This window comes from Tripterygium wilfordii, chromosome 7 (genome assembly GCF_013401445.1).
Source record: "Tripterygium wilfordii isolate XIE 37 chromosome 7, ASM1340144v1, whole genome shotgun sequence".
Taxonomy (NCBI): Eukaryota; Viridiplantae; Streptophyta; class Magnoliopsida; order Celastrales; family Celastraceae; genus Tripterygium; species Tripterygium wilfordii.
In genome coordinates, this window is record NC_052238.1 from 4,125,051 (window position 1) to 4,151,853 (window position 26,803).

At 36.3% G+C, this 26,803-nt stretch overlaps 2 protein-coding genes across 6 annotated transcripts; both read left to right on the forward strand.

The window, feature by feature from the left end:
• Positions 1 to 2,835: 2,835 nt before the first annotated feature.
• Positions 2,836 to 18,359, forward strand: LOC120001212 (DNA topoisomerase 3-alpha). 4 transcript variants are annotated; one of them, XM_038849432.1, is made up of 25 exons: positions 2,920 to 3,216; positions 3,789 to 3,976; positions 4,078 to 4,150; positions 4,363 to 4,485; positions 4,591 to 4,712; positions 4,803 to 4,875; positions 4,977 to 5,093; positions 5,990 to 6,073; positions 6,549 to 6,728; positions 6,866 to 6,994; positions 7,264 to 7,338; positions 8,037 to 8,126; positions 8,310 to 8,414; positions 9,072 to 9,106; positions 9,960 to 10,089; positions 11,328 to 11,380; positions 11,464 to 11,563; positions 12,013 to 12,051; positions 13,166 to 13,244; positions 13,738 to 13,809; positions 14,706 to 14,777; positions 16,328 to 16,504; positions 17,405 to 17,525; positions 17,846 to 18,095; positions 18,263 to 18,359. In XM_038849432.1, exons 1-24 carry the CDS (start codon positions 2,920 to 2,922, stop codon positions 18,081 to 18,083), a joined length of 2,772 nt encoding a protein of 923 aa, XP_038705360.1. In that variant the 3' UTR covers positions 18,084 to 18,095; positions 18,263 to 18,359. The 4 variants fall into 4 exon arrangements, with proteins under 4 accessions (XP_038705362.1, XP_038705363.1, XP_038705360.1 ...); XM_038849434.1 differs by lacking the exon at positions 18,263 to 18,359 and having other exon boundaries at positions 2,836 to 3,216; positions 4,078 to 4,146; positions 4,398 to 4,485; positions 17,846 to 18,228; XM_038849433.1 differs by lacking the exon at positions 18,263 to 18,359 and having other exon boundaries at positions 16,340 to 16,504; positions 17,846 to 18,083.
• A 3,998-nt stretch (positions 18,360 to 22,357) lies between these two features.
• On the forward strand, positions 22,358 to 26,287 carry LOC120001267 (probable receptor-like protein kinase At3g17420). Of its 2 annotated transcripts, none has more exons than XM_038849507.1 (10): positions 22,358 to 22,717; positions 22,840 to 22,922; positions 23,134 to 23,356; positions 23,564 to 24,163; positions 24,247 to 24,495; positions 24,587 to 24,750; positions 24,834 to 24,913; positions 24,987 to 25,134; positions 25,478 to 25,627; positions 25,731 to 26,287. In XM_038849507.1, the coding sequence occupies exons 1-10, from the start codon at positions 22,528 to 22,530 to the stop codon at positions 25,965 to 25,967; spliced, it is 2,124 nt and encodes a 707-aa protein (XP_038705435.1). In that variant the 5' UTR covers positions 22,358 to 22,527; the 3' UTR covers positions 25,968 to 26,287. The 2 variants fall into 2 exon arrangements, with proteins under 2 accessions (XP_038705435.1, XP_038705436.1); XM_038849508.1 differs by having other exon boundaries at positions 24,596 to 24,750.
• The last annotated feature ends 516 nt before the right edge of the window (positions 26,288 to 26,803 follow it).

Consider the following 26,803-nt stretch of genomic DNA (forward strand, 5'->3'; position numbering starts at 1 on the left):
ACGGGTTTGAAAATCAAAATCAAAACCGTTTCAAAAACCTATAGGATCGATTTTCGGGTTTTAAATGAATCGGATATCCTGCGAATAGTGTTCGGATCGGTTTGTTTTGCCATCCCTACCCGCCACATCTCTCTCTATTTTGACGACCCTCCACTCTAGCGAAATTCCCCGGACAAATCTGACCCTTAAAATCGACTAAATCCGCCATCTGTTAAACCCGCTGCGCCGACTCGACCCAATATACCGTCCATCAGTCGCCTCCCGACTTGGACTCCGACGCTCTCCCTGTCAGGAGCCTCAGGATCTCGTCGAAGCCGGTCTCCGATCATAGACTTCGTTCAAGTCCGACCCGTGGTAGCCGCAATCGGAGGAGCGAGAAGGAACTTAGGGTTTCGGAAGAGAGAAGGAATGGACTGGGAGCAAATTGCGGGTTATGCAGTGGAGGCCCGAGTTGCAGAGACCCGGTCACCCGGGGAAGAAGAAAATTATCTGAATCATTCCGTCTGTCCTAAACCGTAATTTCACTGTCCTCACACGCGCGTCCATGATTGTCTCACTCCACTCCACTTTCAATTTACTATTTTCTTCAATCACTTTACACGTGTCATATGCTTTAATGGGTTGGTCCGCCAACCAGTTTTGAATTTAGCTTCAAAGCATTTTTGGTATTTATTTCAGTCCAAATTAGTGTTGACTAATAAATGTAATTTATTCCTTTGTTACACAACGTAATGTAATTTGGTCCTCGTATAGGTTAGTTGTTGCACGTTGGGTGGGCCAAGGCCCATGACTAAGGTGAGTGCATGATTAATTATGGTTTTAGCTCTTGACAATTGCCAAAAGAAGAAACACTTTGGATAATTCTAGCCACGATCCAAATGCTTTGTTGATAACATTGCTAAAGATCTTTTTATGATGATTACCAACTTGCATGTTTGTCGTTATTAGAGGGTTTGGGAAAAAATAATTATCTCATATGTTTATAATAAGATATTCATCATCATCAAGCTTTATTTCAAGAATTTGAGGTATTCTATATGAATCTATAAGAAAATCAACAAAAATCCACTGCATGTTTTTGTTTTCACCGTTCGTTTATGTTTAAAATCATATTTTTGTAAAGTATTATTGAATTATTATCAATTTTTACTATTTCAAGTCATGTATTTTTAGGTATTTATATTCGTTTCCTATCATCTTCTATACAAATTATCTTGATTTTTCAACCGCTATATCTACGTCATACGTGCAAACGGTTTTCTCGTAACTTTTCCCGATTGGTGTTACTCCTATTTTAAATCTAATAATTTTATTTCTTATCATATGTATATTATCTCATGTGGCCATACATTCGATAAAGCATTCACATTTTCGTTACATGATTTTTTAGTTATATTATCTTTTAATAACCTAACATCATAGCGAGTCGTACAACTTACCCGACCTGTAAAATTTTCTACGCAACAATCTTTAACACTTGCTAATTGAATTGTATATGTATGATGGGAGATTATAATTGTTGAAAATAATAATCGGAGCATAGTATCAAAGATTATTAATTATTATAAAAATCCAAAAAAATAAAAGCAAAAAAAAGTCTAACCAAGTCAACTACTAGAGAAAAATAGGAAAATGAGGAATTCAAACACAGTGGTGATCGAAGTGATATATAGGGGATTGAATTTGATATTTTGGGTCAAAGGACTGAATAATATTGTAATTAAAAATTTAACACAGACAATGACCAACATGTAACTCCCACTATGATAGATTATTGGGGTAATTCTAGATGTTAGAAAATCATTATAACTTTTATCTTAATCAATTTTGCTGAGTAATAATTACATTAGCTGAATACTGTAGATTGATAAAACAATTTATATTAATGTTTCTATAAGTAACAACTGAAATTAGTTGTTCATTAAATTTAACACAATTGTATAACCGTAGTACTGTACAGGGAAGTTTTATATATTTGTCTGATACGTGTGATTTGTTAATTAATATACAGACTTGTAAAATTATATATTGCACGTTCCCCTGTAAAAAAAATTAAGGGATTAAAGTGAAAACATTATAGACACAATTTATTAAAATCTCCAAAAACCGGTATTCTTCATATTTGAAAATTTTATAACATTTTTTAATAGTCACACACATTTCCAATTTTTTTTTGAAAGGCATTAAAGAGAATTTTGATTTCCACCATAAATTGATTATATTAGGCAAATTTATTTTTTTCCATATAGTTTATGAAACAATCATTTGATAGAAGCATGGATCACAGCCCACATAAAGTCCAAATATTCTCTCTACACAGACACTACTAGCTTTCTAGGAATAAATCAATAAAAAAAAAAAAAAAAGCTTTCTAGGAATAAAGCCAATCTACTGGACTTCTGAGGCCCATTAGACTAACCCCAGTCCATGGACTTCTGAGGCCCATTGGCATTGGGCAAGTTTGTTTTACCAAAACATGTGCATGCATTCCTAAATCCCATAGCTAGTAGGTTCGGGAAGTCCACAACGGCTCAAAACATGTGCATGCACTCCTAGATCCTATTCCTAGTAGGATTGGCAAGTCCACAACGGCTCTAAACATGTGCATGCATTCCTAAATCCTATTCCTAGTAGGATTGGGATTGGGATTGGGATTGGGATTGGGATGGGAAGTGTGTGTTTCCACAACGGCCAAAAACGTGCATGCATTCCTCTAAATTTCATATTCCTAGTAGAATCAATTTTTGGCGGAGATTGGATGGCATTTTGGTCATTTCCATATTCACAAATAAAAAGCGGGAAGAGCACCACTGTCACCCCCATCGGTCATTCACTCATTCCTAATTCTTTCTTGTCAAAATTCAAAACCCTTTCCCGAGCTCAACCGGCAGTCCATCGCCACGGCGGAGCCACCAGAGAATGTCAGGAGCTCGTCGTCAGATTAATGTTCTTAACGTGGCCGAGAAGCCATCGGTGGCGAGGTCCGTGGCCACTATCCTATCACGGAACCAGGGTATGCGAATGCGAGAGGGACGCTCACCTTACAACAAAATATTCGAGTTTGAGTACACGATTCAGGGACAGCCGTGCCACATGATCTTCACCTCTGTCACTGGCCACCTCATGGAGCTCGACTTTGATGACCGCTTCCGCAAGTGGCACTCCTGTGATCCCGCGCAACTCTTCCACGCCCCCGTTTGCAAGTTCGTCCCAGAGGTTATGCATCGATTCCAAACTCTTTATACACACATATGCATCAGTTTGTTTAGTTGATTGGGCATCTAGGTTTTGTTTTGCAACTTTGATTTTTAGGTCCAGAAAGTCGAGGAGAAGAAATTTAAGGCTTCAATAAAAAGGGGCTTCGGAAACTGTGTCAATTATGGAACGTAAGGCGTGATAACTGTGTTTCCGAGAATAACGTTTTGTATTGAGTAATGTAGGGTTTTGCTGATGCATATTTTTCGAAGTTATTTTTGTTTTGCTTTTTAACATTCGCAAAGGACAAGAAAGAAATCAGGAGGACTTCTGGAGGTTATCCATCAAGTCCCCGCTCTTTAAACATATATACTTCTTCGTGTGCGGTTGTATCTGCAGGTAGATCATGCGTTTGAGAAAGTAATTATAGGGCCAGAGAGAGAATAAGAAGAAATTTAAAGATTGAACGAACAGTTAGTAGGACTTTGTAATCCTAATTGCGGAATAGCGGTGTGGGATAACTGTTTTTGATGTAGGGAATGGTTAGGCAATGTATCTTTCTGAGATTTTGTCTTTTCACATTGGTTATGAAGGATAAGAAAAATATCAAGCGGACTTTGGAGGATGAATCTAGGAGGTGCCAGTGGCTTATTCTGTGGCTTGATTGTGACAGAGAAGGAGAAAATATTGCATTTGAAGTGATTGAAGTTTGCAAAGGAGTCAACCACCATCTTGATACTAGAAGTATAAAGAGAGCTCGCTTCTCTGCACTGATTGACAGGTTTCTTATTGTTATGTTCTCCTTTTTTCTGTCTCTCTTCTTTTGCCAGTTACTGCCTGCTTGGGTTTTGCTTTTCTGAAGTTTGGATATGTGAATGCCAGGGAAATCCATAGAGCAATGCAGAATCTTGAAGGACCTAACAAGCATTTTGCTGATGCTGTGGACGCCAGGCAAGTGCGTACTTTCTTTCACAGGCTAAACTAAGTATCTTTTCTTTGATGTTAAACTAGTAATTTAGAGGTCGCTATACACCCGATTTGGAACTGAATACTCGTTCTTACCTAGTCATTCATTTCCCAATATTACTTGTTAATTAGGGGTTATGATTTATCATGGTCTGGGGTCATCCTTCATCTACATGGTATGGAATTTCTTATTTTTTTCAGGAAATTGATCTCCGAATCGGTGCATCTTTTACCAGATTTCAGACCATGCTTTTGAAAGATAAGTTTGTCATTGATTCTGCTGCAGAGGAAAGAAATCTTGTTCTAAGTTATGGTCCTTGCCAGGTAAAGTAACAATTCATGATATAGAAGATTAACCAGAGTCAGTTTGAGTTCCAAAGCGGGTTCAAACGCATTGTGCGTTTGTTTAATACCTGTTTTTCATTGCAGTTCCCTACACTTGGCTTTATTGTAGAACGGTATTGGGAGATACAATCACATGAACCGGAAGAGTTTTGGACAATCAACTGTTCTCACAAATCCGATGAAGGCATAGCCACTTTCAATTGGATGTAAAACTGTGAAAGCTTGCTGAATTCTTTTTTCCCCTCTTAGTTTTAATGGTAACAAGGTGAAAATTAATAATTTTATTAAATTTCCAGGCGTGGACGCCTATTTGACTACACTTCTGCTGTTATTATTTATGAAATGTGCGTACAAGAACCAAATGCAACGGTACAGTTCTATCGAACTCGCATGCCCCATAGTTATTCTACTTTTGAAACTGCAGCTTTCACAGCACATTTGCCTTTTGCATTTTTTTAATTCCCCTCCAGGTACGAAAGGTTCAGCAGCAAGAGAAGCTAAAGTATCCTCCATATCCTTTGAACACCATTGAGCTTGAAAAACGCGCTTCGCGATACTTTAGGATGAGTTCTGAACACACCATGAAGGTGAGAAAGTTTAATGCAAAGCTGTCTCAATATGATATATGCTCAATTCTAATACCTATGTTCATTTATATATGTTTCGAAACAGAAAAGAAAACAAGATGAGATTGGAATTTGAGCTATCTTTACCACTGAACTTAAGCATTAGGGTGCTCCCCCCATTCTTTGTAATCTTCTCCCTCCCACAATTCCTGTCATCTAGACAATCTAAAGTGTTGTTTGGTACTGTGGTGATTTCTTTTTTTTTGATCTTTTAAGGGTGATAAAAGAAAAACACTCCTCGGGTAAAAACTGTTTATTTCCATAACATCTTACATGATTTCAACAAATACAACTGTTTTTATAAACCACCAAAGAAGTTTCATTTTTTGTGTCGTTACTTTTTTTTCCCTTCCCCACTAACGTCACAAAGTCACAACTCTTTCTTTGACCTCCCCTAATTCTCCCTCCCCCCTCCATCGCTGTCCTAGCTAATCTGGCAATCTTTTTTAGTGAGAAATTCTAAGGAGCAGCTCTTACAGGAGGTTAACCACGGCAATCTCTCAATCTCTTTTTATTTTTTTATCTACATCTTTCTAGAATCTTGGAAATCTTATTTATTTTAGAAATTTAACAGCCTGAATGTCCGGTACTGGAGATCAGTTTGTCTTTCCCACTGTAATGGTTTGATCTCGTTAAGTATGGTAGGAAAATAGCTTGCATGATCAGAACATATGTAGCCCCATAAGCCTTGTTTTTCTTTAAGGAAGTGCTGGTTCTCAAGCCCTGTCTTTCTTTATATTTTCCTACTTTCACTTGTTATTTATGTTCTTCATTATCCATTTTCATTATTCACCTGTCTGTCTACTGAGTACGCATATTTAGCTCTCTGCTATTTATAATTTTGACATGGTTTACAGGTGGCAGAAGAACTATACCAAGCTGGTTTCATCAGCTATCCTCGGACAGAGACTGATAGCTTTTCAAGTGAAACTGATCTGCAAGTTTGTTTTTGCTTCTCAATATGTTTTTAATTATGTAATATTACCTTGCTTATAAAATTTTTGGTCAAAGGAACTTACTAAGGGAGGAGCATAAGGGGGAGGATGGAAAGGGAAAAAAAATATAGTTAACGTGTTATTTTTGGGTGATCCAGATTAAACTTATGATAACTTAGTGGGAAAAGCATGAGGGTCTAAGATTAGGATCGAGATCTACGGATCAAAGGCATTAGTCTATAGTTTAGTGGCAAGGAAAGCTGAGCAGCAGTGAGTGGCTGTGGATTTTTTCCATCCGAACTTCTTTCCTTCCTAGTCAAACCATAAATGGACTAAATATGTGAAATGAGGGATTTTGTGTTAATTCTATTTCTGTAATCGCTAAATTTAGTAAATTAGCATGCTTAGGCTATAAAATTGATGAACCCTATCTTGCCATTCTTTTTAGCTTCAGTTAACTGGGATTTTGATTGTGGTGTAGAGAATTGTACAAGAACAACAAGGGCATCCTACTTGGGGATTATATGCGCAACAGTTATTGGATCCAGATGCTGGTCTTTGGAGAAACCCTGGCAACGGAGGACATGATGACAAGGCCCATCCACCCATCCACCCAACAAATCTTTTCACTGGGGGAGACAGATGGAGCAATGACCACTGTGTAAGTGCATGTATGGTAGCACTCTTTGTTTCGTTTTCTAATGCTCACACATGCTTGTATATAGACTTGTTATTTCAGTGTATGATATGAAGTTTATTGTTTCTATTGAAATTGTAATTGTCATAATTTCGTGACAGAGATTATATGAGCTGGTTGTTCGTCATTTTTTGGCATGCGTCTCAAAACCAGCTGTAGGGGCTGAAACCATTGTCGAAATTGATATTGCTGGGGAATTGTTCTCTGCGTCAGGCAGAGTGATTTTAGCTGTGAGTATTCACCAGTATTCTTAAATTCTTTTTGCCCCTTTTGATGCTTTTCCTGTTACAAGTTACTTTTTTTCCTCATGGGTGACCAACTAAGTCTGTTGCTTCTCCAAAGAATCCAAAACTTATAAAAAATTCAACAATTCAAAAATCATACCCTCTTGCCCTAGTTCCATTGAGTACAAGGCTTTTGCATATTGGAGGTTCTCTCTCTCTCTTTTTCCAATTTGGAATTGTCCTCTGGTGATTTGACTGTCTTCTCATTTGATCAGAGAAACTATCTAGATGTCTATCGATTCGAATCATGGGGAGGTTCAATGATTCCAACTTACGAATTCGGACAACAGGTTTGTCTATCTGACATCGAAAGATCATTTTATCATCAACATAGTATTTATTTTTTTGAATGGCAACATAGTATTTATATATACATGTATTTGTTTCTTATGATGCGTACTGAAAATGGTTATTGGTTCAGCAGTGCACAAATGTAAATAAACATTGACATTCTATATGTTGATATGTTTACTGAAAATAAAATGAAAGAATATTTGCAAAATGAAAGGACTATGGGTAGGGAGAAATGCTGATGCAACTTATTTGGAAAATAATGTTGGTTACAAGAGAGAGAAGACTGTTGGTAAACAAAATTCATTATAGTTTGCCTTTGTTTGGTTAATGTTGTCGTTGGTGTCCTTTTACGTGCATTTTCTTTTCCAATTATAATTTTTCATTGAAGTCACTAGACGTCCTTGTGTCATCTCTCTTTATGATAAGATTAAAAAAATTAACTAATTTTTCTTCCAAGTTCCAACATGACGGGATTGTTGAAATTTGAGTGTGTTGTTAATCTGAATTGCACATGTTACTATGAACTTGAACTCTTTTAATCTAGGGTATTAAGTTTCTATTGGGTATGGAAACAGTCTAGCCTAACCATTCCAAAGGCGCCAAAACCCATACATGAAACTGGAGTTCTTTTGCTTGCTGTAGGGGTGATCATTTTGATGCATGCAGAATTGTTTATTTATTGGTTATGCTGCAGTTCATTCCGACGACTTTAACCCTCGATTCAGGAGTTACTAGACCTCCATCGCTTTTAACTGAAGCTGATTTGCTGAGTTGTATGGATAAGGTGAGAAGACTAGAACTTTGATAGGGCACAAATTGACTCTGGTATTCTTTTCAGTAGAAAATATTTGGTTTTCCTTACAAAGAAAACCCTCCTACTTTTGGCTTTAGATGTGTAAAATCGCTAGTTCCTAGTCGGCAAAGATTGTTATTTGACATTGTTCCCACTTTCTCTTGTGTTCATAAGGCGGGCATTGGTACGGACGCGACAATGCATGATCATATTAAAAAGCTGCTGGATCGCTGTTATGCAACAAAGGACTTGCACACTTGTTTCTCGCCAACTAATCTCGTAACTTTGATGCCATCAATGACATACTTTTTGCGATTACTTGCATTTCCTGCCTCTTTTTTTTCCTCATTATTTAAGTAATGATGATGTGCTTAGTTAGAAATTAAATTAGGAATTAGAGTGACTAATTGTAAGTGAACTCATAGGTTTTCATTTCTGTTGCTGTGTATATAATTGCCTGGTAAGTTTTTTTGTTTGTGAAATGATTATTTTGAAAGGTTATTTTGCAAACAACAGTTGCATGTATGATATCTTATGTTTCATTTTTGTAGACCGGTTAAAATGGGGAGTTCCTAACAAGCTAATACATTTTTTTGTCATGCAAATACCAGATATAATACTTTCATCTTATAATCACCATTATATTGTTAGGCTTAAAGTTTCGTTCTTTTTCGGTTTTTGGTTGTTTTACTTCTCGTGGAGATTTTTTTATTAAATTTTATAGTGGAGCTTTACCTTAAGTCTGCATTAAAAAGTGCGAAAGGAGTCTTACTATATAACACTCTTGTATATCATGTTCATTTTGGCTTAGTTGTCCTTGTAAATAGTTAACCGGTAAGTCCTCTATATTTGTAACTGCACTTTGGCCTTGGCTATTAGAAAAACCAGAATGCTATATATAGCATCAAATGAACTTCTTTGCTAATGAAATTTCAGGGTGAAGCACTGGTAATGGGATACGATGACATTGGGTAAGTTGCTTATTTCATTCTATTACAGACGCTGTTAGATTCCCAACCTATTCTTGTTTTGAAACATTTCTGTCCCTTTTTTTGGTTTATGTGGTGTTTTTGGTCAATGGTTCTTAGCAATGTGTTGCTGCAAATTCACACATACCTACATAATGCAAATTTTTTGTGACTATATATAAGCATGCTTGTGGGTATGTGTTTTGTCTGCATTTGTACAAAAAATTTGTTTTCATGCATCTCAATATATCTTCTTACCATAGAAGTATTGCATCTGAGATTGTGTTATATGGCGGTATAGTCCTCAGATAAGATTGTATTATGAAACAGTACAGACAATTGTCAAGACTCTGAGGCTATATTATCCTCTTGCAGACTCTTGTATTCAAATTGAGATGCTTCTAACATATGCTACTCTTTAAATTTAACTCTTTTGAAAAATGGAATCAAAACTTATGTGCTAGAGGTAATAAAAATTATCCCACTAAAGCAGAGTAAAAACTACAACCGAGTGAAAATAGATTTTTTGCACTAACTTTGATGGTGTATTTTTTTTTGCATGCACTTTTCTTTTGGGTTTGGAGAGTGGGCTGCCGCAGAAAGAATGATAATAAATCATGATCCTTACTCTTGCTTTCAAACTGCTTTTTGATTGCGCTAGACACTTTTCTATTTATAAATCTGTTCATCTGTCAATGTCATTTTCCTATGCAACAAGGTTTCCATGTTTCAAACAAGTCGTATATCAAACGACAAAAAAGTAAAAATTGCATGAAAATGATTATGCTGCATTGTTTAGATATCAGTTTGGTGCTTTGTTTGTTCCTTTCATAACGAGGTGATTTGTGTGTGACAGGTATGAACTTTGGAAACCAAATCTGAGATCAAAAATGGAGTCCGATTTAAGAGAAGTAAGCTATGGCTATAAAGGAAAAGAAGTAGTTCTGGCGACTTGCTTGGAAGAGACAAAAGCTTGCTTCTTAGATGTAAGTTTGTAGTATACTTATCCATGGACAAAGTCTTTTTTTTTCATGGAAACTATTGTAAATTTGTTTTAACTTTATGGCTTAGCCGCTTAGGACAACCATGATGAACAGTCATACAAGTAATCTGGATTTTTGTTAAGCCTGTGAAAAAAATGCTTATCGTAACATATGAGGATATTGATGCTTGGGTTTGGTATGAAAATATATTTGGTTCAAATATAGATAACGATAATTCACCTTTACAATCAAAATAACTATTTTATTGAAAACTTTAAATGGCTATTGGGCAAGTATTTGCATGTTAGTAATGGGGTCAACAGCTTCATTAAGCTTAAATTTTTTATTTTATTGTGTACTTGTTTTTGATTCCTTTAATTTGAATATCTGTTATGGTTTTTGAGCCATCAATATTTGTGCTTGTTGATAATTCCTTTTTCAAACTTTCTTTTCAATCGAGCGCCTTAATTCATTTAATTGACCGCCGATATAGGCACTTGGTGATATGAGTGTTGTTAAGCGCACTTACCAATGCTCATATTTCTTCTGAGGGATTTATATGTTGGAATATTTCACCATGTCCTATGCCAATCACCACCTGGCGCCTTAACCAGTTGAAAATTTCCTTCACTAATTGTGGATGTAGAAGCAGACTTCCATGGTAAATAAAAGTAAAACTAAAATAAATCTAGAAGCACTTACTTTATGTGTGTTCTCTCTACTTGTCTAATAGTTCTAGAGGCACACTAGGTGTACTTGTAAACTATAATGTGATCTTTAATTCATTAAAAACACCTGGATACATCTGGAAAATAGGATGTATTTCCTTGGGTACTCTGTCTTCCTCCAAGGTCATCTGTCTCCTGATTGCTGCAATTAATGCCACTATTTCAGAACTAGGAATCCATGAAGGATTAAAGAAGGGCAATTACGAAGAAAAACCCTGTGCCTGTGCAATATAGACATGTATGTGCTAATTTGGCAACTGAAGGCTAGATTGTTTTGGCATGCACTAATCAGTAGATGGGTTCCTTCCCAATGTGTGATCTCGTTCTAGACTCATCAAGAAAATGACTGGTTGCACTAGATCGAATGTTCTTACAATCAGAATTGGCCATGATGTACCTTCTTTTGGGCCTATGCTTTGCAATAAATTCTCACCTTACAAAAAGTCTAACATCTTAACATATTCTTTCTAATGCAAATTTGCAAATGTCGCATCCAAACCGCAATATCTGCAGGTGAGGTTGAACAAAGTTAAACTCATGGAAGTGATGACAATTTTCTTTGAAAGGTGGTTTCTTACCTTAGACCAGTGTTGCAGTCATTTATTTTAGTATCACAAATTCACAGTGCATCTTTGTATGACTTAAATAGGGTTAATAGATCCACTGGAGATGATCAACATGGTGCTGGAGAAGTTGTTCGGCAATGTGGACAATGCCAAGAATCAGATATGGTGCTTAAACGCAATCGGGTAAGAAGCTTTAATGATTTTAATGAATTAAACTAAATTTGTTTGTATTAGCTCTGTTCAAGTATTGGGAATCACCACTTGCTAGATTCAAATCCTAACTCCCATCCCCAAGTGTTATGAAAATTAAATCTTCTAATTCAGTTTCATGTAAAGATACTATACATGCATTTATTCCAAATTTTCAACTGTTCTTTCCCTTTCAAATACTTGTGGCATCTTCCTCTTTTGCATGGTTTGTACTGATTAATGAGCTTCGTATTCTGCTGTATTTTCTTTGCTTCTTTGTTTGTAATACTTTTAGTTACATGAAATTAAGAGTAAGATTTTGATTCTTTTTTTTTCCCATTCTAACTGTGAGCTCTTGTAAGTGCTGGTATATGATTCAATCTTTTATATTTTTTCATTTCAATCAACTTAATTTTACAGAAATTTTAACTTTCCATTAACAGGATGGCAATTTCATGGTTGGGTGCTTGGGTTATCCTCAGGTTGGTGACTTTGACTTGTTTAGAATTTTTTTTGCAGGACATTAATTGTTAATATAAGACCTTCCTTTTGAAATACATGGGGCGAGCAATGGATGTTGGCCATGTGAAACTTGTTATGAAAATCTGCAAGATGGTCTTGATCAATGCTATCTGCGAATTTTCAACTAGCCAAGCGACTCCACATTCTTGTATCATTATCTCACTCATTTTTTTGTTTGTTCATGGCATGAATGGTTATTTGCTAGAAACATGTTACTTCGGTCTTAGATAGATCCAGATGTGATATTTTACTTCTTGCACCAACTAACAAGATGACATATTACAAATGCTAAACTGCTAAAGTGAAGCATAATTTTAGTAAGATGATTACTAGATCAGTTAGCGTATACAAAGGTAATAAGGTCATAATTATAGATAAACACTATTAATGCAAAATCTTTATTGAAGACACTCTTTACATTCTCAACTAATACTTAGAACAAAATTACCTTGAACACCAACTCTGTCAAAATCTATCATGATGGCTGGAATAAACTCTCTCGCAATTACTCTATGCCTTCTAGGCTACTCAGATGTTTCATGGTATCTATTCTATAGCTTTGATTGGGTCAGCATGTGACTTCTGTTAAGTGGTAGATAAGTCGCACTTCTTTTCGGCCTGCACTTTCTTGTTGAGGAACTGCAGCAGCTTCATATTTGAAGAGAATCTGTTTGACATGTTCATACCTATGAGTCTTTCATGTTGTACTTTGGCTTTGCAGTAGCACTATCTATGTGATTTTCGATTACCATATATCATCAGAACACCAAGCAAGAGTAGTAATCCCAGTGGGGTTTGAATCTTATATATACCAAATGATTTGAAATATGTTCCTCAACCATGTACCGTGACATGATTAAGTTCATCAGATCATGTTTTAAATAAGTTTATTCTTTCTCGTTTTGAAAAAAACATGCTGTATTTTATTGTTCTGGGGGTTTTGATGTATGGTTAGCTATTCTTTTTAAAAACAAAATGATATTGACATGAATATTTATGAGTGTAACATGATTTAGATTGTACGTTAATGTGACTATGTTTGTGATTGTTTGAATTGGTGTTTATTTTTTTCAGTGTAGGAATGCCATATGGCTCCCTGGACCTGTATTGGAAGCTACTGTCACCACTAATATTTGCAACTCCTGCACTCCAGGTTTCTTTTCTGTAATTTTCTCCTATGTAGTTGACTAAGATGCTGAAATGCACTGCACTAGCATCAGTTGTAATTGTTGGCCATGATTTTTGTGTTGGAGACAATTGTTTGTAAGATTCCAACCGATGGTCATTTGCGGAGATGACACTAATGGGTTCCATGTCATGTGGAGTTTTCATTTAGTAGATATTTCATAGCAGTCCCACACTTAAACTGCCAAATAAAGAAATTGATTTTTAGTTGTGCCAACAGCTTTTTCTCTGTTACCATGACACGTATTCCTTGATTATATGCATCTTTCTTGCTTTCTCCTGGCACTTAACCTGATTTGAAGTGTCAACTTTAATTTAGGCTGAATGAAAACCTTTTTTTTCCCCTTAAACTACTTTCTCATAGCTTAAAAGTAATTCGGGAATTTTCTTCTTTTCTTGAGATTTCTTTGATTTGTGACTGATATCTTTTTTTTTTGTTTTTCGTTTTATTCTCCTTAAAGGTCCGGTTCACTTGATTCAGTTCAAGTTTAGGCAGCTTGGAATACCACCAGGCTTCAGTGCAAACCATTTGGGTATGTACAGCTTTAAAGAATTGAATGGACTTTCTTTACATCTAAATCTTGCTTGATCTCTATATAGGTAAATTTCATGAAATACAGGTGGCATTGTACAGTGGCTGTTTGTGTACTTATTTTCTGATCATCTGATGTTTGATCTAACCTTGTGGAGGTCTGAGTGCACCTGTTCGTTTGCATACATATAAATTAACCTCTGAAACATCTGTCAGTCTCATGTAGCTAAAGATTGAGGAGAAAGAAAACAGTTTGGCTTCCTTGAGTTAGTTGCTGGCCAAGTGAGACCGCTGGGCCTTAACTTTGTAGAAGCAATTTTAAAGCATACAGTATTTAAAGCACGCAGATACTGTCGTTCTAGCTGTAAACTTGTGTTGTTTAGTTGTTACATTTGGATGTGCGTGTGAGCTTGTGAAACCAATTTTTCCGGTCGAGGTAATTCTTGTTGGTGAGACCAGTCCTATGTTAATAGCTCTGTCATTTGCGTAATGCGTGGCAGATCTACACACACGAAAAGGTTGAATGATGAACAAGAATTGGGGTAGCAATGTCATTTATTTCTCAACCTTTTTTCTGCAAGACAGTTTAGCCTGGGGAAGTGTATTTCCTTCTCCAATCTGTCATATGGTCAAGTTTTTGAAGTTATCCATTATTTGGATTAGATTTTTGAAAATTAATTTTTGTCGTTGAATCATTTTAAGCTTTTTAAGTAGAACTCACTTCATCCAAAATATAGCGGTTCTTTAGCATATCAGTTTGCATTTGTTTTGTTGTTTAAAAGTTATTAAGTCACTTTCGCTTCAAAAGGTTTGTAAGGCTTCCCTCTATTTTCATGTAAACTATAAATTTGGATGTGTAGTTCACACCAGTACTAAGCTTGTTTTGTGTCTGATCAGGTTGTATTGGTGGCTGTGATGAGATTCTTAGACAGCTGATTGAGATTTGTGGAACTGGTTCCCGAACGCAAGGTCTGTATGATATTAAATACTTACCTTGAAAAATGAAAAGTAGTAGAAAAAGAAAATGAATTTATAATTCTGAATACAAGTACAAGTTGTTTTTTTGTCAGTTTTATATATAGGGAGCTAATAGATGCATTATTTCATTTGTTTTAATCGTCTGATGATTCTCAGTCTTTTACCCATTGCTGCGTGACTGCTAATGCAATTCACTACTATGTGGCAATAAAACTTTGAGGTTTGCATGCTCTTTCTAGTGTATTTCCATTCATATGTTCCCCCAACATATTCAGTCTCTAGCTGCCCCTCTAATTATAATTTCACTATCCGGTTCTCTACAATTTTTCATTACCCACAATAAACTGATAAAGTCATCCTTACTGATCTTGCTTTTAAAAAAAAAGAGTTGGATGAGCTCATATATGCAGTAGGGTGTTTAACGCTTCTCATAAGGCATATACTAAGTTGGTTTTCATATTGTTTTTTTATCACTATGCTTATGCTTTAGTATATTTCATATCCGGGTACATACGAAATAAAACTGAAATTACTAGTGTTATTTTGCCTAATAAAGTTGGCTCTGAAGAAAGTATATCAGGGCAAATGTACATATTAGAACTCCTGACACCAGTGTCTCAATGAACAGTTTTACTGCCTTGCTTGCCTGCTTATGGGAAAATATAACTTAGCTACTCAAATATGTGGTTACCTGATATGTTTCTTTTTTGGTGTAAAATTGAATGGCTTCCAGAAACTAATATTTTTCTTCTCATCTCATTGGATGAAGGATTTGAGAGAATATAAATCAATAAATGCCAAAAATTAGTCAATAGAATCCTCTAGAAACTATGCCTCAATAATCAATTCTCAATTTGCCTGCGAATGTAGTTCTTTCAATCTTAGACGAAGATGTTCGTTCTAGAATGTAGAACAGCATAAACTTTCTTGTGTTCAAAAATTTATTCTGCGATCCATTTTCCCTAAAGTATGTCTTTTCTTCTTTGTTGTGTAATTAAACTTTTGCTATTATATTCAAAATAATTTATCAATTAATGATCTGAGTACCTGACAAAATTTTATTATGTTCAAACTCAGTTTAGGGTTTTGGGCTAAACCCTAAACACAGTGTTCTTTGGGACCTGGCAGTACTGATGATTATCTGAAAGATTCACTTGCACTTCAGTGTCTACCACCGTCGAGGAGTAACTTAGTATAGGATATTAGTGTTTGAAGAATAATTTTATTATGCAGTTCTCATACAGATCTTCTGTTTGCTTCCTCTCGAAGTATGAGACTTTATAAATATTTGGTTGCATCACGTTTGATGATGTTTGGTTTCTTTTGAGTGATTGCTGCATAACTGTATTCAGTAATGTGAACTCGTGGCAGAAAGAATGAAAACATTGAGAAGTGCAAACTCATGGTGACGAAAATGTCATATCATGATGTGTGAGACAGGAGGGAGGGAGAGAGCAAGAGATTGAGAGAAAATGCAATTTTATTAGTAAATTTTACCTAAGTCGAATTTCCGTGGAAAACTCATGTGACTAATATGATAGATTGTTCTGCAGTAAGGGCTCGAGGACCAACAGCATCGTCAGGCAATGTCCGACAAAATAACGGTAGAGAGGTAACTTGCATATACTGCCAGCAAACAGGACACACTTCAAGTGATTGTCCTTCAAAGGTTTCAGGCTCTCGGAATGCCCGGTCTCGTGTAATGAACCAGGAAAATGGTATGTGTTTTTAATTCCCTTTCTCTGCTCATCATCTAATGGGTCAAATTAAATAAACGGGGAGACTGTAAAAAGTGGCAGTTTTTTTAAAATTCCCAAATTAGATAATGGGTGAAGTTAGCTCCGGCATGTGATTAAAATAATAATTGAGTTAATTGTTAGATCTAAAGATATTATTTGTCGGTTTTTTTTTCTTCTTGGGTGGGGTTATCTGAATTTTCCAGGACCTTAACTTGCATTTTCACTAACCTGTAGGTGTTCAATTGTGAGGAACGATTGTGTTTAAGGGGTTTCGGTTTGTTTGTTGTTGGCTTGTGTTAGTAGCATCTATAGGCACACATTTTGTGTTGGTCATCTGATGGGTTTTGTTGGGGCTTTTGTCCTTACAGGTTACAAGCGTGTGACTGATGTATTTGTTTTGTGATGGTGGGTTACTTTTCCGTTTGACCTGTATATGGTTCAACTGCATTAATAAAATTGGAAAGTATTATCAGTGCGTCACTTTTTCGTAGGCCAAATCCATCTCTTATCAATGACTTTTTATTTTGAAAAAATCACTCAAGGAGAGGTGTCACCTAGGTCATTTCCCCAGAAGAATGATTGATTTCTCGCTCAAATGTCTCGGCTATGTAGAATAGGTTTCAACGAAGCTGCTAGAAATCTCAAGTTTCATTAGCAAACAAAAGTCATACTACCTTGGCTTGACACTGGCCGTTATTTCTTATGGATTGCATTCTTTGTCATTGTCTGTCTTTTACGTCCTAGAAAGATATTGATACTCAATATTTTTGCAAAGCAAATAACCTTCATTTATCTTATTACTTGCTTCATTGGGAGCTCATTCTATCACCAGATGGAATTCCTACTGGTATCTGTTCATTTGATGCTTTGATTATGCAGGAGAAACTACGATTCCTTGCAGCAGCTGTAGAACACCATGTGCTCTGCGAACTGCCAATACAGCAAATAACCGGGGAAGAAAGTTCTACTCATGTCCCTCACAGGAGTGCAACTTCTTTGTGTATGTGAACGCAGGCCCTAAAATATTGGGGTTTTACTCTTTCTTAAATTTATATCTAAAAGAGTGACCTTCCCGTAAGATTTATGTTCTAAATTTTCATTAGTATGTTCTGTTTTTTGAAGAAGAATTTGCTTAAGTTATGGGTTAGAAAAGCTGACATGATTGTCTGAATCTATTTGCGTCACCAAATAAACATGGAATATGCTAATAATGCATATGCAAACATAAGTGATGGGTTACAGTAACGAGCACTTCCAAGTATCCAACAACTAAAGAAATGATAGTTTCACCCAATAACTACTCTATTGCTTATGATGCAGATGGGAGGATAATGTCAACAACAACAGTGGAACACGAGGCCCTTCATATGCAAACACCAGTAACTCAGCATCTAACCCCAGCAGAAGGGTTGGCCGAGGCAGAGGCGGTCGGAGTGAGGGGCGTGCCGCTGATGTGACTTTTGTGTCAGCAACAGGTGAACCTCTATCTGGAAGAAGGTGCTTTGTTTGTGGTGATCCATCACACTTTGCAAATGTCTGCCCGAATCGCGTCACTTGATTAACCATCGAAGTAAGTTCTCCAGGTATAATCAGCCTTAATTATAAAGTTAGTGGCTTAGATGAATCACAATGTGCAACCCACCTGTGAGGTTTCTCTTGGGGCAAGAAGGATCCTTTTAATAGTTCAAACACTTGCTAGAAAATTGAGAATGTTTGCTATTACAATCCTAATTGTAGGTGTGATTGGTTTATCCCATTATTATGCTGTGATATTCAAACCATCATGGAGCTTGGGGTGCAAGCTCAACCGTGCAATTGGGCTTTCCATATGATATGATAAACAGAAAAGTAGGAGGGGCTCTGTTTGGGTAAATGAGGTGCACGTGGGTCGTGCTGTTACATGGTGCATTACATGATACATGTGCAGCTTTATGGGAGGGACGCAAAGCATCAAAACCAATTCACACATGTCCGTGATTTAATTGATTCCTTTTGCAAGATGCACGAATAGGCAATTAAATAAATAATGGTATATATCATACGCATGATGCAATCTTCATGTTTTATTGGTATACAAAAATCGGCACTTTTCTTTTGTAATTTCAAAAATTAGTCAATTTCTCTCTCTCTTTTTTAGAGATTAGATAATTATTATATTTAAGTGAGGCTCAATTAAACAGTCTAATAAACCATTAAAAAAACCAGAAGAAAGAAGACAGTATGACCCCTTTTCATAAAGTGGACGTTTCCGTGCATACTAGGTAGGTGTCGACTGGAGTGTTTTTTATTTTTTAGTTGTGAGACGCAAAATATACAAGCTGATCATTATCATGCAGCGTGTTACTTACCGTTGACCTCGTAGATTCGAAGTGGAGCCTACATGTATCTATGGTTCATGGTCTCTCGCCTGGACTTGCAGCACCAGCACATGTTAGCAAGAAACTATTGTTGCCTTGTTGGGACTTGGGAGTTGACGAATCCTAAACCGACCAAAGTGCACTCCGCGGTCGTTTTGTGACGTGAGAAAGATGGTAGGTCCCACCTACTGTAGGCTTGGTAGGGCCCATGCACCTGCACACTGGCCCATGTAACGATCTCAATTCTCATGTGCTTGGGGCCTTGGTACCCCATTCGGTTTTGCTTTGGGCTTTTTTTACCTATAAAAAATCACAATTAACTAGTGTCGAAAAACAAATAATTTAACTAAAATTAAATGATATGTCAACCAATTATTTGTGTTAGTATTTCCCAAATGGAAACGAAATATAATCCATTGATTGCCAATTTGTCGGCCATATGTGGTCGGTTATGCCATAACGTCCAAATACAATCCGCATGTGTGTTCGTGTCCTCAAATTCTTGGCAAGGCTCCTTAAAAGTTAAAAATATCTTCTGTCACCAAGAAATTCAGACTATTATTTTCCACCCTTCCCTCCCTCCAAACACCAAGTAATGAAAATTAAAATTGGGTATTTTACCAAACCGTTGCAACTAATTTTATATCCAAATAAATAAACAATTACTAGTATATAATTGTTTATTTATCCACATAAAATAAAAATAGCCACCCGACACGCACGCCTAAGATGAGATCGATGCGTCACAAACGACGAAAAACAAGTTTTGGTACCAAAAACTGCATGAAATCTTTCGATCCCACCAAACGCCGCCGAATTATCATTCAAACTCGCGCGAGAAAGGTCGTTTGGGGAATTTGAGTCAACTATTGCATCTATCCATCTGTTTTCTGATTGATCCTGTTCGTTAACCTTTCTTCTGATATGCTATATTCTTAATAATTAATTGACTAATTATCACAAAACCATGACACGCGATATTCTTGATTTGATTGAAGTCGATTTTTCCCAAAAAATAAGTTAAATATATGTTATGAAGGAGGGTGGGATCAGGGGCATCCCCGAGCGGTAGTCCGGACACTCTATTTTTGAAAAATTATTAATGTTATAATAACTCTAAATTTATTTTAAGTAACATATGATATTTAATTATTTTTAAAAGGGTTATATTTTTAGAGTTCATTCAGGTCCCTAAAACTCATGTATGCAACAGCGTAGGATGTGAATATTTGATATTTTCAGTATTTAATATTGACCATACACGTGTCTGGGAATGGGATAATGCCCTTTCTTCTACTTTTTTGGATTTTTTTTAACATGGTAAAGGTGTGCATTTGAATTTGCGTAAAAACCTGAGAACCTTGGATTGTCTTATTATGGCATAAGTAAATTTATTTTATTTTATAAATTATTTGACAGCTATGAATGTCATTGTAATTTACGTTAATCAACTCTTCAAGTATTGGACAAGGAGAGCCTCTCTAACATCATCCATTATTATTTTTAGGGGACATAAATCACATGTTGAAATTTAATTCCAATATGTTGACAAACAAACCGTCCGGATTAAAAATAAATATAACGTGAATGACAAATAAACATGTGGTCCAATATTAGAGTTGAGGGGTGCAACCTAGAGTTGACATGTTCATTAATAGAAAACAATCTATCTAGGGGTGAAAATGGATGGTTATGGTCGGAGTTTTTTTTTTCTCAACTTTTTTTAACATAAATTTAATTGATCGATTGGTTGTTTTAATTTTTTAATTATCAATCGATTTTTTTAAAGAAATATGTAATTTTTTTTTGAAAATAACCGACCAATCGGTTTGATTTTTAGTCAGTTCAGTTATGATAGATAATTTTAGACAACGTTGTCTCTCTATATATTTGTGTAGAAACCTTGTGCACAATAATTCTTTATCTCATTCACATACAACAATATTTAGTGTCTCAACCCATGCTTGAATATTCAAAATTAGGGATTATGAAATCACCTTTTTAAATTATTTAATTTTATTCCCACATTTACACAAACACAAATTGATAAATCCATGTGGCCCATACACAGACAATGGGCTTGTTTGAGAATGCTGTGAGGTGCTGTGAGGTGTGGTGTGGTGCTGTGAGTTATAAAACTATGGTGTTGTGAGGTGAGTTGGAACGCAAAAAGCTGTTTGGCGCATCACTTTAAAAACTGTGGTGCGGTGCGGTGTGGTGCTGTGAGGTGCGTTTGACGTATCTAAATTACAGTTATATTAGATGACTAATAATATTAATATAAAATCACTTAATGTTTATATTGTACATTAATCTAAAATAAAATAATTGATCTAATTTGATTACGTAGGATAATTCAACATACATTGTAAGCGTTTGGGAGTGCTGTGAGGTGTGGTGAGGTGTTGTGAGGTAAAAAGTTGTGGTGTTGTGAGGTGAGTTGGAACGCAAAAGCTGTTTGGCGTGTCACAAAAAACTGTGGTGCTGTGAGGTGTGTTGCAACTGAACGCAGTACAAACGCACTGCCAAACACCCACAATTTAATTACGATGTATATACATTAGTTATTTATTTATTTTACAACCAATTATAAAATTAAAAATTAAATTAATTAAGAGAATCAATTTGGCCAAGCCATAAGAAATGTCAAACCCACACTCCATCATCACATGCTAACTATAATGTTTTAAATATAACCTTTATCCCCTTCTTTTTCTAAAGTAGCCTTTTAATTGCAACATTTAGAACTTGCTTGTTCCTTTTTTAGGCACCTTTTGTAAGATTTGTTATCTACCAAATATTGATGAAAGATGATTGCAAGAGATATTTATGTTTCTTTTCCCTATTTTTCCTCCACCCATCCATTATGTTAGGATTGGGGTAGGATGTTATTGATATAATTTATTATTTTTAAACAAATTTTAAAAAATTATTGATAGCAAAAAGTAAATAAAGTGGAGGAATTTATGTTCTTTTTTTCCTACTTGTCCCAATTCATTATGTTACATTTTTTTTTTATAATAAATTTTTAGAATATATTTGTGATAAATCTACTCCTTGATCATTAACATTTATTTAGCTAATAGGAACAATGAAATTAATTATTAGATGAGTTTGTTTTTGTTCAAATTTGTTAATTTGACCTTATTTTAATGAGCATATCAATTTTTATACCTTTATAATAAATGAAATAAAAGAAGGAAAATTGATTTTATTTTTTTTGATATACTTGAGCTCATGTTAAAGCTCTAAAATCACCCGCATTCTATTTATTCCCTATCATGTCTCGTAATTGCATCATATCATTTTGTCCTCTTGCGACGGCAAGCGACACATCCATGCGATTCTGCGTTCACCATCACAGATCTCGCACGAAAGGTCTGTAGATCGACGGTTCAGATGTGAAAACTGCACGAGAACCACATGTCACGAGTACACTTTAACATTTCTCTCAAGCAATTAAAAGACCAGTCCACAATCTCCGAACACGATTCCATCTCTAGCTTCCCAACACACAAACCAGTGATAGAGAGAGAGAGACAGAGTGAACAACGCGAAAAGCATTTGCAGAGAGATAAAAGCAAAATTTTCCAGACAGAGAAAGCAATTCAGCATTTCAGCCAAAACGCCAACGGAGTTTGATAGATGACTTTTGTCCAAGTCTGTACGGTCGCCGGTGGCACTGCCGGCGATGGTGGAGAAAATGAGGGGAAGGTCGTGGTGGTCGGGGTGAAGTTGGACTCGGCGAGCAGGGAGCTGCTCACGTGGTCCCTGGTCAAGGTTGCACAGCCTGGTGACCGTGTCACTGCTGTTCACGTTCTCGATTCTATCGCCGGTAACACTTCATTTCTCTCTCTCTCTCTGTGCATCCTTGTATTTGGAATTGCGTAGAACTTGTGAGTTTTATTTTATTGTTGTTGATTTTGTGTCTTTTTTTCGTTGTTTCTGATTGTTAAGAGGGTCCATCGTCGCTGCTCTCTCTGGTGAAGACATTCGATTCAGTGTTGTCTGTATATGAAGGTTTCTGCAACTTAAAGCAGGTACAAAATCTCAAACAGGCACAAATCTATTTTGGTCGATTCTATATATCATCTCTACTCGTAATTGTAATTCACGGTTTGTTTGACGAGAAAATATGGTAAAATGAAGTGAATATGTAATTTGGATCTTGATCTCGCATACATTCTCAATGTTATCAAGTTTTTTTCCCCAGTTTGGGGTGTGATTTATTGTGATTGGTGAATTTTGCAGGTAGATTTGCAGCTAAAGGTCTGTAGAGGATCAAAAGTAAGGAAAATACTAGTAAAAGAAGCCAAAGCATCTGGTGCGGCTAAATTAGTTGTCGGAATTTCTAAGACTCCTCATACAATCCGGTCATCAATATCTGTTGCCAAGTATTGCGCCAGAAAATTGTCTCCAAATGTCTCTGTTTTTGCTGTTGGTAGTGGCAAAGTTGTTTTCCAGAGAGATGCAGGTAATAGTCATTCACATCATTTGCAAACATGCAACTGTTTTACTCATCTGGAATTGAATATAAGTTTGGTTTGGTTGTATTACATATGCATGATTAGTTCCTCTTAGTCTTATTATCACGTGGTTCAATAGCTGATAATTGTTTTTGATGGAATGTGAATAATGAAGTTGAAAGTACTGAAAGATGCAACTGATGTTATGGTCGCAGTGAAATTGAGTCAGGAGAACTGGATTTGCTCGCCAAGATCTGATTCAGATAGCGGAAGCAAATTTCGGGAAAAGATCTGCAAAAGTTCTGCGGTGACCCCGGTGTTGGAAAAGAATTCTGGAATTCAATTCTGTGAGAATTCACAAAATGGTAGTGGTCAGGATAATTCATTGAGTATAGTACCATTTCAAACAGGTGAGTTGGTTTTAAGCTCAAACACACCTGAGTTGAAGCAAGGTTGCCAGTTGCTTCGGCGCGTATTTATATCAAGGCAGCGACAGGCGGAGAAATCTTCCGCAAAGAAGACGTCTGTGTTACGATGGCTATTGGCACTACCAAGTAGATATGCTTCTACTTATGTTCACCCGGATCAGAAACAGAATAATTCTGATGCGGGGGACGATCATACTTCTAGTTTGGATGAGGAGAATGGTGCAATTGTGCCTGTAGGTTCTGACGTTTTGTGGTCTCCTGTATCCCCGTCCCACGACTTAAATGATATTCCTGAAGAATTGCTGGGTCTACATGAGAAATACTCATCCACATGTAGATTGTTCAGCTACAAGGAGCTTTCAATGGCAACCTCTGACTTCAAGCCTGGTTAGTTTATGTTCTCTAATATTATTTTGCTGTTTCAACAATTTTGGATGTTCCTTTAACGATTTTCAAACTGTTATTTTCAGAGAACTTGGTTGGTAAAGGCGGCAGTGGTTATGTCTACAGAGGGTATCTCCCAGATGGCAAGGAACTGGCGGTAAAAATCTTGAAGCCATATGAGGATGTATTGAAGGAATTTGTCTCTGAAATTGAGATCATCACACAATTACACCACAAGAATTTAATATCCCTGTTTGGATATTGTTTTGAGAACAACAATCTAGCCTTGGTTTATGATTTTCTATCAAGAGGAAGCCTAGAGGAAAATCTTCATGGTAAGTACACGTTTAAGCCTCTCTGCCTGGAATGCGTCAAAGTTGTGCAAATTTAATTTTATCTGGAAGCTTAGACTTGTTTTTGGTAAAGGCAATGCAGAGGATGTGAAAGCATTTTCCTGGAGAGAGAGATATGAAGTGGCAGTGGGTGTAGCTGAGGCACTGGAATATTTACATAATTGCTCTGCCCAACCTGTGATCCATAGGGATGTGAAATCATCTAACATTCTTCTGTCTGAAGATTTCGAGCCTCAGGTACCTAATCTATCAAATAATTCTGCTTGATTATTTGATGATTTCTTGGTGTCTGCTCATTGTTATTAGTTTTGGTTCTTCAGCTTTCAGATTTTGGGCTTGCTAGTTGGGTCTCAACTTCGTCATCCCTCATAACTTGCACAGATGTCGCAGGAACTTTTGGGTATGCAATTTTCTTTTTCTATCGATAGTTTTTGTGTTTCTGTATATTTGGTAACATTTCTTTCTTGTGACAGTTACCTGGCACCAGAGTATTTCATGCATGGAAAAGTGAGTGACAAAATGGATGTTTATGCGTTCGGTGTTGTACTTTTGGAGCTTCTTTCTGGTAGAAAGCCAATATGTGGTGAGCAACCTAAGGGGCAGGAGAGCCTTGTTATGTGGGTAAGATATGTCCTCTTGGCTTTTGTACCATCACAGAATAATGTTTGTGTTATGACTTATGAGAAGGGTCACGTTCGGAGGTTGAGAAGTGATAGCAAGTACCAGAAATAACTCACTAAAATGTGAAAATAAATTACAGAACAGCATGCTTATTGGGAAAAGAACAAGTCTACTTCATGAAATTATGTGGAATAACTAAAGAATTTTGCCTTCAACTAAGGAGTATTGGGCTAAATGTAAAAAAATGCCATGCTAAAAAGAGCCACAATGACAATTTGTTTGATAGATGTTTTATTGTTTCGTTTTTTCTTGTCTTACATGAAATTTGCTCGTCTTCATGCAGGCAAGACCTATTCTAAAAGATGGCAAAATTACCCGACTGCTAGATCCACGTTTAAGCGACAGCTATGATTTTGGCCAGATCGAGAGAATGGTGTTAGCTGCTTCCCTTTGCATCAGGCGCTCACCCAAATCCCGTCCTCAAATTAGGATTGTGAGTCTTCCTTTTTTCTGAATGTATTTATTGATTTTGTATGAATCCAGAAGTGCACTTATTTGTTTCCTGATTTCTGGTTGACAATTGACAATTGACACAGGTTTTGAAACTCCTCCAAGGTGATGAGCAGGTGACAAATTGGGCAAAGCAACAACTAAGGACAGCTGAAGTTGATGAGATGGATGGAGAAGCAGTTCCTACAAACATCCAGTCCCATCTGAATCTTGCGTTGCTAGACTTAGAGGATGACTCACTTTCTATTAGCAGCAACGAGCAAAGTGTTTCATTAGAGGATTACCTGCAAGGGAGATGGAGCCGAACATCAAGTTTTCCTTGACCATTTCCCCCTGTAAATGACATTAGTTGCTGCTCTTTATTTGAGCATTTTTTTCCCCTTCTGTACATATATCTTTGCATTGGTATGTCAATGTTTTTTGGGTTTAATCACTTTAGAGCTTAGACTGGGTCCTGGAAGAGAGGCCTTCTAAAAGGTTTGCCCCTTCTGGACTTGGAATCGAGTCACAGTCCACTTCTGTGGACTTCTCAGGGTTCTGAATTTTCTGAGTTTCCTTGTAAAGAAGTTGCGAAGTGGATATGTAGCAGTGACACCACTAAGTTTATTAATCAAGTTGAGTATAAATACTCAATTTCTATACATATATTATGTCTCTGAAAACATATCAAGATGGCTTTTAGTTTCTTTTGGATTGTCAAAGTTTTCAAATTCAATGCTTTTGGTTCAACATATATGTTATAGCCTATATGCTCTTTAAAGTTTCATATATGTTGAACCTTCATCAAAATACTTTACTAGATTCATTTCTTGATTGTTTTTCACGTTCCTTTCTCCATCTGTCAAGATTTGTTTGCTTTCACTTTTGTGGGACTAAAATATGAGCTGGCCTGAAAAATGCTCAAGATCAGCTCCTTATTTTATTTTATTGCGGTCAAGTTTTTCAAATATTAACATTTTAAGCTTGATTTCGGCTTGTTTAAAATTAATAAAGGCCAAAATTCAACCTGTTAGGGCATGAATCTCCAAGTGAATAGAATCACAAGTTAAATTAAAATCTAAATTTAGAACTATACCTTTATCATTGTACATTTACGTCAATTTATCCGTTGATTTGTGTTTTATGGGCCGATAAACTTGGACTATCAGAATCGAAAGGC

Bases quoted from the DNA above. Each gene is read 5' to 3' on its own strand.
- LOC120001212 (XM_038849432.1), top strand. From the start codon at position 2,920: ATGTCAGGAGCTCGTCGTCAGATTAATGTTCTTAACGTGGCCGAGAAG. The intron at 3,217-3,788 runs GTTATGCATCGA...TTGGTTATGAAG, and splicing joins TTTGCAAGTTCGTCCCAGAG to GATAAGAAAAATATCAAGCG. The intron at 3,977-4,077 runs GTTTCTTATTGT...TGTGAATGCCAG, and splicing joins TTCTCTGCACTGATTGACAG to GGAAATCCATAGAGCAATGC.
- LOC120001267 (XM_038849507.1), top strand. From the start codon at position 22,528: ATGACTTTTGTCCAAGTCTGTACGGTCGCCGGTGGCACTGCCGGCGAT. The intron at 24,164-24,246 runs GTTAGTTTATGT...TGTTATTTTCAG, and splicing joins AACCTCTGACTTCAAGCCTG to AGAACTTGGTTGGTAAAGGC. The intron at 24,496-24,586 runs GTAAGTACACGT...TTTTTGGTAAAG, and splicing joins CCTAGAGGAAAATCTTCATG to GCAATGCAGAGGATGTGAAA.